The sequence below is a fragment of the Oratosquilla oratoria genome, unplaced genomic scaffold (genome assembly GCF_046742065.1).
Source record: "Oratosquilla oratoria isolate Oo_2021 unplaced genomic scaffold, ASM4674206v1 SCAFFOLD224, whole genome shotgun sequence".
Lineage (NCBI taxonomy): Eukaryota > Metazoa > Arthropoda > Malacostraca > Stomatopoda > Squillidae > Oratosquilla > Oratosquilla oratoria.
The window spans coordinates 120,001-135,394 of NW_027467576.1; the positions used below are offsets into that span (position 1 = coordinate 120,001).

General features: G+C 42.0%; 1 protein-coding gene across 4 annotated transcripts in view; it reads right to left on the reverse strand.

The window, feature by feature from the left end:
* The window catches only part of LOC143022913 (cysteine--tRNA ligase, cytoplasmic-like), a 130,514-nt gene extending 116,131 nt beyond the window's left edge, over nt 1-14,383 (reverse strand). Inside the window, exons 1-4 of one of the 4 annotated variants that reach the window (XM_076181311.1) lie at nt 14,219-14,383; nt 12,866-13,027; nt 11,365-11,643; nt 7,353-7,499 (exon numbers count right to left, since the gene is read on the reverse strand). In XM_076181311.1, the coding sequence (XP_076037426.1) occupies nt 7,434-7,499; nt 11,365-11,643; nt 12,866-13,027; nt 14,219-14,350 (639 nt within the window). In that variant the 5' untranslated portion in view covers nt 14,351-14,383 and the 3' untranslated portion in view covers nt 7,353-7,433. Of the gene's footprint in view, nt 1-4,599; nt 7,500-11,364; nt 11,644-12,865; nt 13,028-14,218 lie in introns of those variants that run through there. The other 3 variants (XM_076181313.1, XM_076181312.1, XM_076181315.1) reach the window with 3 other exon arrangements.
* Nucleotides 14,384-15,394: the final 1,011 nt, after the last annotated feature.

The window sequence follows — 15,394 nt, forward strand, 5'->3', positions numbered from 1 at the left end:
TTGCTTCAGTCTCACACACAAGAGCTCTCCAATGAAGATTTGTTTGACATCGAGAAAGAGAGAGTGAAAATGATGGAGGAGAAAGAGGAAGCAGCAGCAGCAGCAGCATCACCAGGACCACAGCGAGCCCTCACAGCTGCCAACTTGTCTGAGTGTATGGACTCGTTGATGCATGCAATGAGGGTCATAGAGGAGAATGATCCTAATGTCGAGAGGAGCAGCACCATCATACGACGTGTGATGGAGAACATGGCTTGCTATAATGCTATGTTAAAAGAAAAACAACAAAAGACAAAACAACAGCCGATCACAAACTTCTTCCGACAACGCACACCAAGTCAGCTAACCAGCGAATCGGAGACAGGCACCGAATCGGAGATGGACGCTCCCGATGACCCTGCCGCCCTTGCCTCACCACAAACATCACACACACACACCGAGTCCGATATAGCGCGCAGTGACACGTCAGGGGGTGAAGCCTAGTTAGGAATCTACAATAGTACACAGCGAGCGGTGAGTGTTGTGTTGTTGTCAGTATGGAAACGTGTGAGAGCAACATCTCAGCTTGCGGGATGGTTTCCTGACCCATGATTTTTTTCATTGTCCAAGGGTAATTTTATTTTCATAAAAGTAAAATAAAAATGAATGTAGAAAAAAACTTGAAAGAAATTTATTCATCCTTGAATCGCAATAAGCTGCCGCTACAACAACAACAACAGCGTGCAGATCAGCAGAGGGACGCTACTTATCAAGGCGTAAAGGCCAATTAACCCGTGATCCCATATGTGGTGGTAAATCAACAACAACAAGGCAGGTCAGAGGTTATATGCTTAGCTCGTGGCTCAGCTGCAGGAAGGATTATGGTATTGGAAACACTTGTAACAGCAAAGTAGTGAGTTTAATTCCTCACATTACGCGAAATTCACATTACGCGCTGCCTTTTGGAACGCATCTAGCGCGTAAAGTGAGGACTACCTGTACATACACAAGATACCTCATGGTCGAGAAGGACTGGAAATCTATGTAGATCATGATTCGCTTGAAAGAAATTTTCAAGATATTTCTCATAAAAGAGGATGTGACCCCCACGATGGCCCTTACACTTCTCAAGTCTGCGAAGTCCGTGGCCAGGAGATCACTTCGTGCCTGCGTGAGCCGTTCGACCAAAGAAGACCACAGACCTGTTATCATCGTGGCCAAAGAAGAGTCTGCGAAGAGTTCTGTAAGGGTCTGGAGGTCGACCCTGAAGAAGTGGTCTAGATACACGAACTGGATTTGGGTCAAGGCGCTGATCCTTAAGAACAAGATCAGGTCGGATTCCGAAGATGTAGAATTTCTTCTATCTCGTGATTCTGAACCAGTGGGATAGAATAGTACCCGTATACTGACGCCAGACAATGGAGAAATGAGGATCTTTGAGGCCTCTAAAGCATCGGCAGTTCATCTCCCACGAGATATAATTGAGCCCAGTCATACAAAGAGAAACACTTGGAAAGTTTCTGAAGTAAGCCCAATGATAATAGAGTCTTCACCTGCTAGTGAGGCAATGCCCATCTACAGGGAGAATGAAAGCAATTGCAAGGCTCCAAGCACCGATGCAAAAACGAACGAAAAGGATAATACTCTTATTGAGGGTCACGAAACCGATGGAACCTTATGTTTGCCACAGCCGACTGACACCAATAGGGAAATGAAGAAAGAAAGTGATTCAGAAGCTAAAGAAGACGCTTCCACAGAGGACAGCTTTATAGCTGAAGGAGATTCACACTCAATCTGGTCAGATTACGAATGGGAATGTGACAACGAGGAAAGTGAATCCAGGACTGCTGCAGAGGCCCAAAGTCCTGTGACGATTGCAGACTCGGAACCTGAAGAGAATAATAATCAGGTTTCAGTCGACGGTGCTTTCACGGACGACATCCCTGAACTTGATGAAGCTGACGGGGATTCAGTCTCACTCTGGTCAGACTACGAGTGGGAATTAGAGCCCGAAAGCCCTAAACCCGTAGACTCTGAACCTGCAGAGCCTCGGGACCAGACTGTAGTCTAATCTTAAGGATGATGAACAAATAGTTAGGTCTATAGCAGAACTTGAGTTGTGAAAGACATCAAACCTAGTTTTGGAACAGTCATTCATCAAAATGACATCATTATTATCAATAAATTCTTCAATTATATTGCCCCAGGGGTCACACCTTGATTCATCCTATAGAGGATGCTTGGCATTAAAGTCACCCATTAAAATAAAAGGCTGAGGGAGCTGGTCAACCAAAGATTGTAGGTCATTTAATTCAAACTAACGGGAGTGGTTATATATGTCTAGGAGTCGATCTTCCAGTTCAGGTTCCAAATACAAAGAACATAAAGTGGTCCATTTAGTTGTAAAGATTTGTACTGCACAAGCCTGCAACACCGAATGTAGCTGGACACTTCTGTGGTTTACAGATTTGTTAACAATGATACCAGTACCTCCATAGGCACGGCCCCCAATCATAGGAGGAGATCTGTAATATTTATAATTAAGTCCAACATCAGGGGATAAATCGCCAAGCATAGTTTCTTGGAGACAAATAGCAGACACATCATGTTCTTTAAAGAGAATCCGAACCTGCTCTCGCTGAGAATTAAAACCTTGAATATTCAGGGTCTACTGGTCTGGTAAGAGAAGTCTGGGAGAGAGAGGGTCTACAAGATGGGTTCTTTTCTAATTTCTTTGCTTTCGCGGGTGGCATCCTCCTCTCTGACAATGGTCCAACAGACAATGTAGAGTTTGGAATATTAGTTCCTTTCTTAAATTCCATATCAAGATATGGGGAACGAGATGGAGATGAGGGTGGACTGTGGAGTCTTTTACTGCGCACAGCTTCAGACTCCATAGCTTTGCTTCTGTGCACCTCAACCGAGTGAGGCACACCAGTCCGTAATCCCTTTATTAGGGAGCCCCCCAAGTTTGGAAGGTTGATTGATTGAGAGGAAGCTTTATTGAAGGAACTCTGTGAGGTTTCAGCAATGGGGACTTTAGGTGCCCCTCCAGATGGGTCAGGAGACATTCCCTCAACTGGGGATGAGAGAACCTCTGCAGAGGAGGGTTGAGGAGTACTAGAATTTCTAAGTATTGGAGAAGAACGATTAGGTCTAATAGTGACTCTTTCGCAGAGGCTTGGGTTCAGCATTAACAGCAGAATTCGTATTAGTATTTGTTTTTCTATTACATTCTAGAGTTGGTTGATCCTCATTGCTTCTGTGCACCTCTACTGAGTGAGGCACACTAGTCAGCAATCCCTCTACTGGGGAGTCCCCCAAGTCTGGAAGAGAGATTGCCTGAAATGAGGCTTCATTGGAAGAAGCCTGTGAGGTTTCAACAATAGAAACCTTAGGTGCCCCTCCGGATGGGGCAGGGGACACCCCTTCAACAAGGGGTGAGGAAACCTCCGCAGAGGAGGGTTCAGAAGTATTAGAAATTCCAAGTTCAGAAGAAGAAAGACCATTAGATTTGATAGTAACACTTTAACACTGAGGCTTGGGTTCAGTGTTAACAGAAGAATTCATATTGGCAATTTTATTTCTATTGGGTTCTACAGTTGGCTGATCCACTTTATTATTTGTTTTAACAACACTGTACCTTTTGGAATTAGTAGTCTTTTAGCATGTCCTACACTCATATGTTCTGCATGGGCTTTTAGTAGTATTTCCTGTTCCTTCTTATAAATTACGCAGTTCTTATCTCTGGCATCATGCTCTTCTTTACAATTTATACAAACTGTTGCGCGGGAACAATCCCCATGTTCAGGCTGAGCACATATCAAACACAGTTTGTCCCTTGCACATCTGCGGGAAGGATGGCCAAAACCACAGCAGTTAAAGCACTGAAGGGGACGGGGCTTAAACTGCTTCACATAAACAATCTCTTTTTCTATCTCTACATAATGAGGTAGATCTTCACCAGAAAAAGTTAGAAATCATAGAACAAGGGATTTTAACAACCTTCCAAACATTAGTTGGGCACATTTCTAAAATTTCTTCTTCATCAAAGTCATAGAGATCTCTATTAAAAATTACCCCTTTGGCATAACTAAAGGTAGAGTGGGGTTTAACTTCCTTAATGTCTGATTTCTGTCTCAAGTTAAGCACCATGGCAGCTTGTTCATAAGATTTTACATGAATCAAGAAGGAATTTCTTCCAAATCATGATACCTGCAAGTTAGTCAAATTACCAGAGCCAAGACTACTCTTCAAGAATCTTCTAAACTCGAACAAGTTAGCACGTTCCTTTGCAAGAGTGATAATAAGCCACTTAACTGGACTGGGAGGCCTCTGCACACTTTCCTTCCTTTCCTCTACTGGGTTTTCTGGATAAAAGATATCCTGGTTAGGTGGCACTCTAGCAGCAAGTTGGGCCGAAGATTAATTTTCTTTGGAATTATTATAATCCAAGCAGGCAGCCGCTGCATCCTGATTAGAAAGAAATGAGATCCAGACTAGCCAAGCTTTAAAGTTGTCATTCAGTTAAACCCTGATCTCTTTAATTGGTCCAAATTTGCAGAACTTTTCATGTAAGTCAATATAACTCTTATCAAGAGAGACATATTTTAAATGTAAGACTCTATGACTATTAGGGGCAATATTTAAGCTATTTATTGGTTTCTGAGTATCTAAAGATGTTTTTGTCACTTCAGAATCCATTCCAACAGTAAGTTTTTGGGCTACAGAATTATCTGTCAATGAAGTCTTAGTATTGCTACCGATGTCCTTTTTCAAGCTGGAGTCATCAACGGGGGGGGGTTTTACTTTTGCCAAGTCAATATCGTCAACATTAGGATTGATCATATCAGGAGAGGGATTGGGGGGTTTAGGAGGAGGATCAGGTAGTGGTGGAGGTTTAGAATGTACAGTTTGAACAGCTGCCATGATCGTGTATATTTCTGAGGCCACACCATATATTAAGAAAGATCAATACATAGAAGAAGATACTGCAGTTGCCTGATGCCTCAAGCAATAAAAGAAAAGTCTCTGCAGAGTTGGGAAGTTCCAGAAACGACTATTTACACATGCAGAGCCTTGGAGGTGAGTTAGAGACTTTGTCAACCCGGGGTTTGTCCTCTTTTGTTTTGTCCCATTTAGGATGGGTCCAGCGTAGTCACTCTGCATGTGTACTGGATAGGGAGAAAGGAAGTCGGCAGCCTAATACCTACCTCGCAAACATGCGTTCCCCAGTCGGTGAGCTTTCAGCCCTCGCAGGGAGTAGTGACCTCGCGGTATACATCCCCACTTGACTGGGTTCAGACATACAGCTTGGGAGGCACTAAGATACCAGAACCTTCCTTAACAAGTATTGGAGAAAGATGGTGAAAAAGGTGGAGTAGGGTAGCAAATATGAAGGATAGGGATAGGGGAATTCACAAAGGAAAAGGGTGAGGGCGGCAAATCCTATGAGCATTCCTGTCCATGGTCAAAGACAAGCTAGGGTCATCAACAAAAATCTTTTGGCTAAGGGGTGGGGGTGGGGGGTGTTTATGGGGTGACTGGGTGTTTGACCTTGTTGAGGAGTTTCTTGGCTTTCGTAAGGTGCTCTTGTACCTTGAAAGTAAGTAGTTGGCCCTTGCACCTCTTGTATGGGGACTAGCAAAGATCTTGTTCAGCACTTTCTTCATAGTCACCACTCCGATGCCCATCTCTCTCGCCAAGGTCTGCATTGCCTTGCCTGGTCTTGCCGCACCTTTTTTTGCAGATTCTCAACAAATTTCATTGTGTGGACAGATTCAGGACACCTGCTATGATCCTTCCTGCTAGCCACTGCTTTGACATCTCCATCACAATTCTCCAGCTCACATCTCACAGCCTTCACTGTATTCAGGGAGCACTGAGCTGCAGCTAGGTTTTCCGAATTTTTTAATCCAACGCGAATCATCATGATGCAGGTCAATCTCTTCCAATATTCTGGTGCTTTCCATTCGTCCAGGCTCTCTAGCTCTCACACCCACCAATAGTACACAGAATGAGCTATCCATTGCACTTTACCACTGTTAAATCCTTCAAATGGTTCTGAATTGACAAAAGATAAAAAAATTATCAAATTTATCCCGAACACCCTGTATACATACACAGTAACATGAACCACTCTACATACATACATACATACATATACCAAAGGCTTTTTTCCACCCTCTTCCCTCTGGGCAAACAGGTGAACCGCTCTAAGGAAATAAAAATCGGTAATGCATTGACAGAAATGCACCCCAGATTTTTCGGTAACACATTGACGGTAACGCACTACCTGTCTGGCCGTAATATGCTCAGCTCTGCAAACCCTACACCAGTCAATAACATTGTTCAACTTAAGTTTGAGTCATAATTACTCATAAGTCAGCAATGCCAGAACAGCTGCATCCCTATTCCTAGCAACCGTTTTCGAGTTCTGAATAAATCTAATGCCCATTAGTTTGCACAATTCCAACTAATTGGTGCTGAATTTACACACACTTGGCATCAGGCAACAGAATTTCAAGGTTAATGGTCTAAAACAGTTTCTTTTGGCTAGTAACTGACCCCTCATCCACAAGGAGCTAAGATGAAAGGGAGGAAAGGGTGGTGGATGGAAGTGGAATGGGTAGGAACGAAATGTGTGGGAGTGGGTATGTGGCTCTTGTCTTGGCTAGCTCCCTGATATGGGGGGAAATGCCCTAGTTATACAGATAGATAGAAATAGGGTATGACTCATAATTCAAAAAATCTTATGAGTTGGCATGAACTGTGCCCTATTATGGCGATTTATAGAAGGTTTACTGTACGTGTATTTACCGAATTGTAGTATACAGGAACGGAGCAATGCTTGTTGGGTCACATCTCCTATTCTTTAGTTTTTTTTTTTTTTTTTATTCTACCTAACCTCAAATTCATGTACACTTCCAACTTGATCTATATCCTTGATTTCTAATTATCATACAGTAGACCCTTGATATACCGGATGTCAGATACAACAGACAAAAAATCTGACCGGACAAACCCTCGCTTTAACGGATTTTCCTCTGTTATAGCGAGGGATCCTCGGTTATAATGGATCTTCGAATATAACGACAGACCCGTCCCCATATCATCCGTCATAGCAAGGGTTTACTGTAATTTCTAATACTACTCATTTCTAATACCATACAAATTTCGGGATATGACAGATATATCGACAGACTCGTCCCCATATTGTCCGTTATATCAAGGGTTTACTGTATTTAGACTTTAACTCGTGTATTGTTTAGCCACGGCTATATCACCTTCTTAAGTATTCCACATGTTCATGCATCTATGAATTATGTGTGATGTATGAAAGAACACATGTAAACAATACAAACTATACTAACCATCCTTTATTGAATGCCTCCAAAAATCCCAATTCCGCTTCTCTGCAAATGTTGGACGTGTCGCCCTTCCTCCTCGTCAGGTCAGCCACGTGCAAGTGGAACTCCGTCCCCAGTTTGTGGTACTTGTGAGCTCCTTCCATCGTATCTCTGCAATGCCGTCACATCATATCAACAACAGGGACATCAATCTTTCTACACAAGTTTGCAAACATAATAGAAGTTAAGATTTCCTGAGAGAGAGAACTGGAATTCTCTATATATCAACCTGAGAATATATTTTTAGAATTTCTCCTAAAATATACCTCCCTGGATACAGATATGTCACACAAATACGTACATAATTCCGTCATGGACATGGGGAGGTCCAGATAAGTATTTCTCGGATACGGTGATTTTTGCTAAATTGTCATTCCCTTTGAATGCAAGCCATAAAAGGTAGGTCGTGTACCCACAAGGTTGTCAATGTTGGCATCTTGATTATATTCATTTTGTAGTTGTAACTAAATGACCCCCAAATTCTGTGAACTGGCTTGATCACATTTTCTCTGTTTATTATTACTAAGTGAAAGAGAACGAGTAACATAGCATCCGTGACACTTTATATTTTATAATGCAAGTAGTGTGATGCATCAATTGTTGTACCTCAGGCATCCAATGCTGTATGCGAGAATTTGACTCGTATTGAATATCTGACGATTTGATTTGGTTTAACATCATGAACTCCCCCTATCAGGAGGCTAGGATGGTGCTCCTTACAGAGGACTTTGTAGCCTGGAATTTTACCATGCCCTTGGTCCAACTCGCTGGTGGCAGGGTTCAAACTGTCAATACCTTGACTTCTGGTGCAAGGAGTGATGCTCTATGAGCATCCCCATACGAAGTCGAGGTAACAAGCCTATTTTGACTTGGTATGAGGGGACAGAGAGGAGGGGTCAGGGTTACCGAATTAATGAAGAGGCTTTGCTGTGGATGTGCTGTCTTGCGACACTGCTTCTGACCCAGGGCAGTGGACAGTATACAGGGATGAGTCGTCATCCAGGAGATGCCAAGATTAAATGGAGGGAAGAGGGTGTAGGGGAGTGGAGTGGGTGGATCTGGTTTCTATACCTTTGTTTTCTGGCTACCTCCCTTATAAGAGGGGAAAAAAGCCTTTGGTATATGCATGTATGTACCTTGTCTCATAACTGGGAAGAAGCCTCTTAGCATATAATAGATCTATCTGTATATATATACCAAGGAATTCTTCCCCCATATAAGGGGGGTGGCCAAGTCACAGACACACCTAATCCCATCCACAACCTTTGTTTCCCTCTCCATCTTAGCTCCTCTTGGATGACAGGTCATCCCTGTCTCCTGCCCACTACCTGGGTCAGGAGCAATGCAGCAAGGCATAGCACATCCACAACAAGGCCACTTCACTTACATAGTGGCTCCCCCTCTCTGTCCCCTCATGTGGAAACAAGACAAGGGGAGAAATCCCTTTGCTTGTGTCAAAATACCATCCACACACAACCATTTCCCACCATCCCATGTTCTTTCTCTTGGTATATAATGTAACTATCATAAGACTTAATTTTCTTTCTTGAACTCCCGTGTAAGCACATACATACATATACCAAAGGCTTTTCCCCCTTTACAAGGGAGGTAGCCAAAAAGAAAAAGGCATAAAAACCATTCCCACCCATTCCATCCCTAATACACTCCCCTCCCCATCCACCCTCTTCCCTCCCTCTCATCTTGGTACCTCCTGGATGACGGGTCATCCCTGCATCTCGTCCACTGCCCTGGGTCAGAAGCAGTGTCGCAAGACACAGCACATCCACAGCAAGGCCGCTTCATTAAACCGGCGAACCCCCATCTCCGTCCCCCCATGCATAAAAGGAGAAGACAGAGAGAAATCCCTTCGGGCTGCGTCAAATTTTGCTCTCACATACTGCCTCACCCCCCATCCCCCCACCCATTCCACCTCATGCATCACAACATCATCAATATTAGTGATGTACCGAAGCTTCGGTATCGGTATCGGTATCGGTATCGGTAAATATCGGTTTATTTTCAAGCTATCGGTATCGGTATATATCGGTATCGGTAAAATAGAAGGTATCGGTATATCGGTATCGGTATTGAAAAATAAATACCGATGCCGATACCTTGAGAGAAAATTTAAGTTAAATTACTTTCATTCATGAAACAAATAAATAATTATATAAATATATAAAGTAAAGGGTCTTTCACGCCATGTGGTTGTGGAATCATTTGCGTCTTATGTAAGAAGAGAAGAGAGCTAGCTGATGGCTATTATCCTATTACCCTTTTCGATCTCATTCTTAATATTTATTTATTGTAATTATTTATTTATATCTAATATTTGGACTTGCATTTTTCAGATAGTCAATATTGTGATAAATTTATTAAATTACAATTAGAATTGCCAGAATTAGCAATAATGCCTAAGTCAAAGCAGTGTTATATGGAATCTAGTGACAGTATGCAAAGATGATTCTTCAAAAGTATCCTGTAATTTCTGTAATACAATATTAAGCAGAGGAGGAATAAACAGGCAAACCCAAACAACAACAAATATTAGAAAGCATCTTCAACATAAACATCCTGATGAGTTTGGAAATGCCGAATTGGAGCAGAAAAAAGCAGCTGAATCAAACCCAACACTTGCCTCATTCTTAAATGTTCCACCTACCAAAAAGCTAAAAATTTCAACTTCAACTTCTAGTCAAAGTCAAACAGGCTGTTCAAGTGCAAAACAGGTATCTCAACAGCCAACTCTTGAAGCTACTCTCCAGTACAAAAAGATTTGGGACATCAACAGTGCTCCAGCAAAAGAGGTACACAAATATATTGCTGAAATGATCACAATAGATTGTCAACCTATATCTATTGTAGAAGATCTGGGATTTGCTAGGCTCCTTAATCACTTAAAACCAAACTATAAGATCCCAAGCAGGAAATACATCTCTAACACAACTATCCCAGAGCTTTATGAAAAAGTGCACAATAAAGTACAAGGCATTGTGAGCAATGCGCAAAATATCGGTATCGGTATCGGTAACCCATTAAATTCCTGTATCGGTATCGGTAAAATGCTAAAAAAAAATATCGGTATCGGTATCGGTATCAGTAAAAATTTTGGTTCTGGCACATCACTAATCAATATACCATTCTCCATTCACCCCTGTCTTCTGTCCTCTCCCATCCTTCCTCAACAGACATTCCCCTCTTCCCCAAAGCCCCCTTCAACCCATCCATCCACCTCATCCTAGGACGTCCCCTCATGTTCACTCCCTCCACATCTGCCTTCCATACCTCTTTTACTAGTCTTTCTTCACTCATTCTTTCCATGTGTCCAAACCATCCTAATACTCTTTCATCAACCCAATCAAGACACATACCAGGCTTAAATACATATGAAGAAGGTATATTCATTTCATACAAATTTTCCTGTTAATGCTATGTTCATTATTTCTTTTTATCTATTGAGGAAGGGAGGGAGGGAGGGGTGCTGAGTGGGAGTGCAGTGGGCAGGGCCCTGATGAGGGTAAGTCCCCCCCCCCCCGGGGCGAGTCCAAAAGTGCCCCCCCCCCGGGGCGAGTCCAAAAGTTCCCCCCCCCTCCACACACACACCACCACTACCATCACCACCTTCCACATCTGATGGTCACTGGCACGATTCACATGTCAACACACAACTCAAAATAAACAAATCATGCATTAAAAGTACATTAGGGGGAATATGCCTTACCTTCTTTTCACCAAAGACCCCCCCCCAAAAAAAAAAATAAAAATAAATAAATAAATAAATAAATAAGTAAATGCCACCTTGGGGCATTGCCCCCACCTGCCCCTCCCCTTGTTGGGGCCCTGGCAGTGGGTGAGGATAAAATGGGTGGGAATGGAATTGTACCTTTTGACTTTGGCTACCTCCCTTGTAAGGTGAAAAAAAAAAAAACTTGGTATATATATATATATATATATACATGAGTACTTATCTATTTACTTTTTTTTTTTCCTTTCTTTTTCTTTTTAAGAAAATATTGACCTGTGTGAATGTCCACAGAATCTCCGAGTATGCTGGATGCCATAGCAGAACACTCAACGTGCCACCCGGGTCACCCGGGACCCCAAGGCGAATCCCAAGAGGGTTCTCTAGATTTGGAAGCCTTCCAAAGGGCAAAGTCGTTGGCGCTTCTCTTCTCCTTCTGGTAGTCTTCCGATAAAGACAATCTCCCTCACCTTCCTGCAACACTTCTTGGTTGCCGTAAGCTTCTGGTACCAACTGAGATCGAGTAAAAAAGTCGATGATTAATTTTACATACATACATATTATACCAAAGGCTTTTTTCCCCCTTACACAGGAGGTAGCCAAAAAAAAAAAAGGTATAGGAACCACTCCCACCACCCATTCCATCCCTATCACACTCCACTCCACTCCCCTCTCCCTCCCTCTTATCTTGGCACCTCCTGGATGGACGATTAATTGTACTGGACCAATTATGTAAGCCTTAATCCTCTTCATAATGGGGTAATTCAATCAGTGTACTTTTCCCTCGACTCTGAATATTACAAAATATGGGAAAGTTTCGAAAGTCTATTTACCTTTTATAACCTACTGGGGAACATAGTGGTATTATTCTAATCCCCTGACATAGTCTGACCAGTTAACACACAACTAAGTGGGTGGTACTATAGTGTGAGGTCTACCTACCGCCATATGTCACCTACCCAGGTGCAGCCTGAACTCTACCGCGCGATCTGCGTTCCTCCGGGACGCTACCCTCACCTGTGGTCCAATCAAACATGTGTCCTGCCCAAATACATAAAAAATGTGACCTGTCCACATGACCTGACCTGACCTAACCTATTTGTGTCAGTCTTAGAAGATGTACAAAGTATGTATCACTAGAATAAATCTATGGAAATATATGATAACATGTTTATTTTTACATTTCTTCCTTTAATATAAATGTAATTAGAAATCCAATTATCTATCCAAGCTGCTCCTAGGATATGTACAAAATACGTGTTTATTGCTAAAATAAATGCATGGAAATGGTAGACCTCACGCTATAGTAGCACCACTAAATGACTGTCCAAATTAGAATTACCGACTCTGGAACAAAGAAAGGAAAGAGGAGACCTACTATCTATAGAATCATGAAAGGAATGGAAATCTTAGATAAGAATGATTTATTGAAATGGGACAATGGAAAAACAAGAGGACAAGAAAAAAATAAAAAAAGAGAATTACTAAAAAGAGATCTGGGGAAGAAAAAAGCTTCCCACACACTGTGATAGATACTTGGAACAAATTAGACAAAGAAACGGTGTGTGCAAACACTATTCAGGATTTAAAGAAAAAACTTGGTGCTGAAAGATACAAAGACGGGTCATCACAAGCATAGCTCCCTTCCTGTATAATACAACTAGGTAAATACAGCACGAATCATTACAATGGACTGAGGGAGACTGAGTGACGAACGAGAAATGCTTTGACCTACCTTAGCATAGTAATGTGCTTTGTCTGCGTCGAATTTGGCGACGTCAAAATAGACCGATCCATTAGACAAATGTGCAAAGCCATTGAGAATAATCTTCTGTACAAAGGCTACAATTTCCGGCACATACTCAGACACCCTCATGATGATGCCAGCAGGGAGCACCTGCAAGAGCGTCAACAGTGTGTAAGTAAATATGAAATACCATCAGTTGACATCATCCAAGTTAAAAGGTGAATTCTTACTAGAGCTAAACATAGATACATACATACATACACCAAAGGCTTTTTCCCCCTTAAAAGGGAGGTGGATGGATGGGGTGAAGGGGGCTTTGGGGAAGAGGGGAATGTCTGTTGAGGAAGGAAGGGAGAGGACGGAAGACAGAGGTGAGTGGAGAATGGATGTATATGGATGATGTTGTGACTGCATGAGGAGGAATGGGCGGGGGGGTGGGGGGTGGGGTAGGATGTGTGAGTAAATTTTGACGCAGCCCGAAGGGATTTCTCCCCGTCCTCTCCTTATATGCAAAGGGGGACGGAGAGGGGGGGTCGCCGATTAAATGAAGCGGCCTTGCTGTGGATGTACTGTGTCTTGCGACACTGCTTCTGACCCAGGGCGGTGGGCAGGGTGCAGGGATGACCCGTCATCCAGGAGGTGCTCAGATGAGAGGAAGGGTGGGAGGGGTGTGGATTGTATTTAGGGATGAAATGGGTGGGAGTGTTTTTATGCCTTTCCCTTTTTGGCTACCTCCCTTGGAAGGGGGAAAAAGCCTTGGTATATGTATGTATATGTATGTACAAGGGAGGTAGCAAAAAAAAAAATAAAAAGGCATAGAAACAACTCCCACCCATTCCATTTCCTATATCTTCCACTCCCCTCCACCCTCCTCCCTCCCTCTTATCTTGGCACCTCCTGGATGATGGGTCATCCCTGCATCTCGTCCATTGCCCTGGGTTATAAGCAGTGTCGCAAGACACAGCACATCCATAACAAGGCTGCTTCATTAAATCGGCGACTCCCCCTTCTCCGTCCCCTCATGCGGAAAAGGAGAAGACAGGGAGAAATCCCTTTGGGCTGTGTCAAATTATTTCTCACACATACTCCCTCAGCCCCCATCCCCGCTAAACCAATTTTAAAATATAATTAACAAAACAACTCCTATGTCATTCTCTCCTGCAATCCTCCGTAACACACGAACCAACTACGGCTTTGTGTGGTCAGAGAAGGGAGGACAAAAGAAAAAGAAAAAAAAAAAAAAAAAAAAAAAAAAAAAAAAAAAAAAAAAAAAAAGATCACCTGAGGAAAAGATCGCACTGGATCAGGAGTCAAAAAGCTTGTTCCCACACCTGTCCTTACATTGAGAGCTTTCATGTTGTTGAAATCGTTCTCATGGTACTGCTGCAGGGCCATGAAGATGCTGCTGTCCATGATGGCATGTCCTTCCACTGCGTCGAGCCACTCTCCGAGAACGTCGTGGCTTGCGTCCATGAGCGACTTCTCCTCCCCTATTGCCACGCCATTTGATTTACAAAGGATTACAAAGGCAAAGCATGCCGACAGGAGACCTTTTGATCCATATCTAGGTCGGATGCAAAAAAAAAAAAAAAAAAAAAAAAAAAAAAAAAAAAAAATCATATTAATAATAAATTAAAACTATAACAATGTAAATAACAATTAAAATACATAAATAAATGCATTGGTATAGTTGAATAACAAACAAACAGGTAAATAGTAAATGATAATAAATTGACATATAACTAATAATAAATGAAAATCAGACAGACAAATTATAACAAAACAAAAACAAATAATATAACATAAATTATAATCATTACAGCATCTTACTTAGGTATTTATCTAAATGATTCTTAAAGCTTCGAACTGAACTACATTGCACTACCTGTGCAGGAAGTTTATTCCATTCATTTACTACACGGTTGGCAAAGTTGTTTCTACCTACTTCCAAATTGAATCTATTTCCGGACAGTTTGAGACCATTGTTTCTTGTCTGATTCTCATTCAATGTGAAAATTTTGTCACTTTTGATGTTGTCAATTCCCTTTAAAATCTTAAAGACCTGTATCAAGTCACCTCTGAGTCTACGCTTTTTTAGGGAAAACAGATTCATGTGCTTAAGTCGATTTTCGTATGATTTATTTTTGATATTTGGAATCAGTTTTGTGGCTCGCCGTTGTACTTTTTCCAGTCTGTCAATGTCTTTAATGAGATTCGGTGACCATACGGAAACAGCATATTCCAAATGTGGACGAACTAACGATTTATATAGCTTGTTAATGAGTGATGGACTTTTGAAATCAAAAGATCGCGCAATCAATCCCAGAATCTTATTTGCTTTCTCAGAGGCTGAAATACACTGCTTGGATGATTTGAGGTCGTTACTGATAATTACGCCGAGATCTTTTTCACTATCTACTTTTGTTAATGAATTTCCAAATAACTTGTAATCGTACTTGCTGTTATTTTTACCTATGTGCATTACCTTGCATTTACTTGTGTTAAATTTCATTAGCC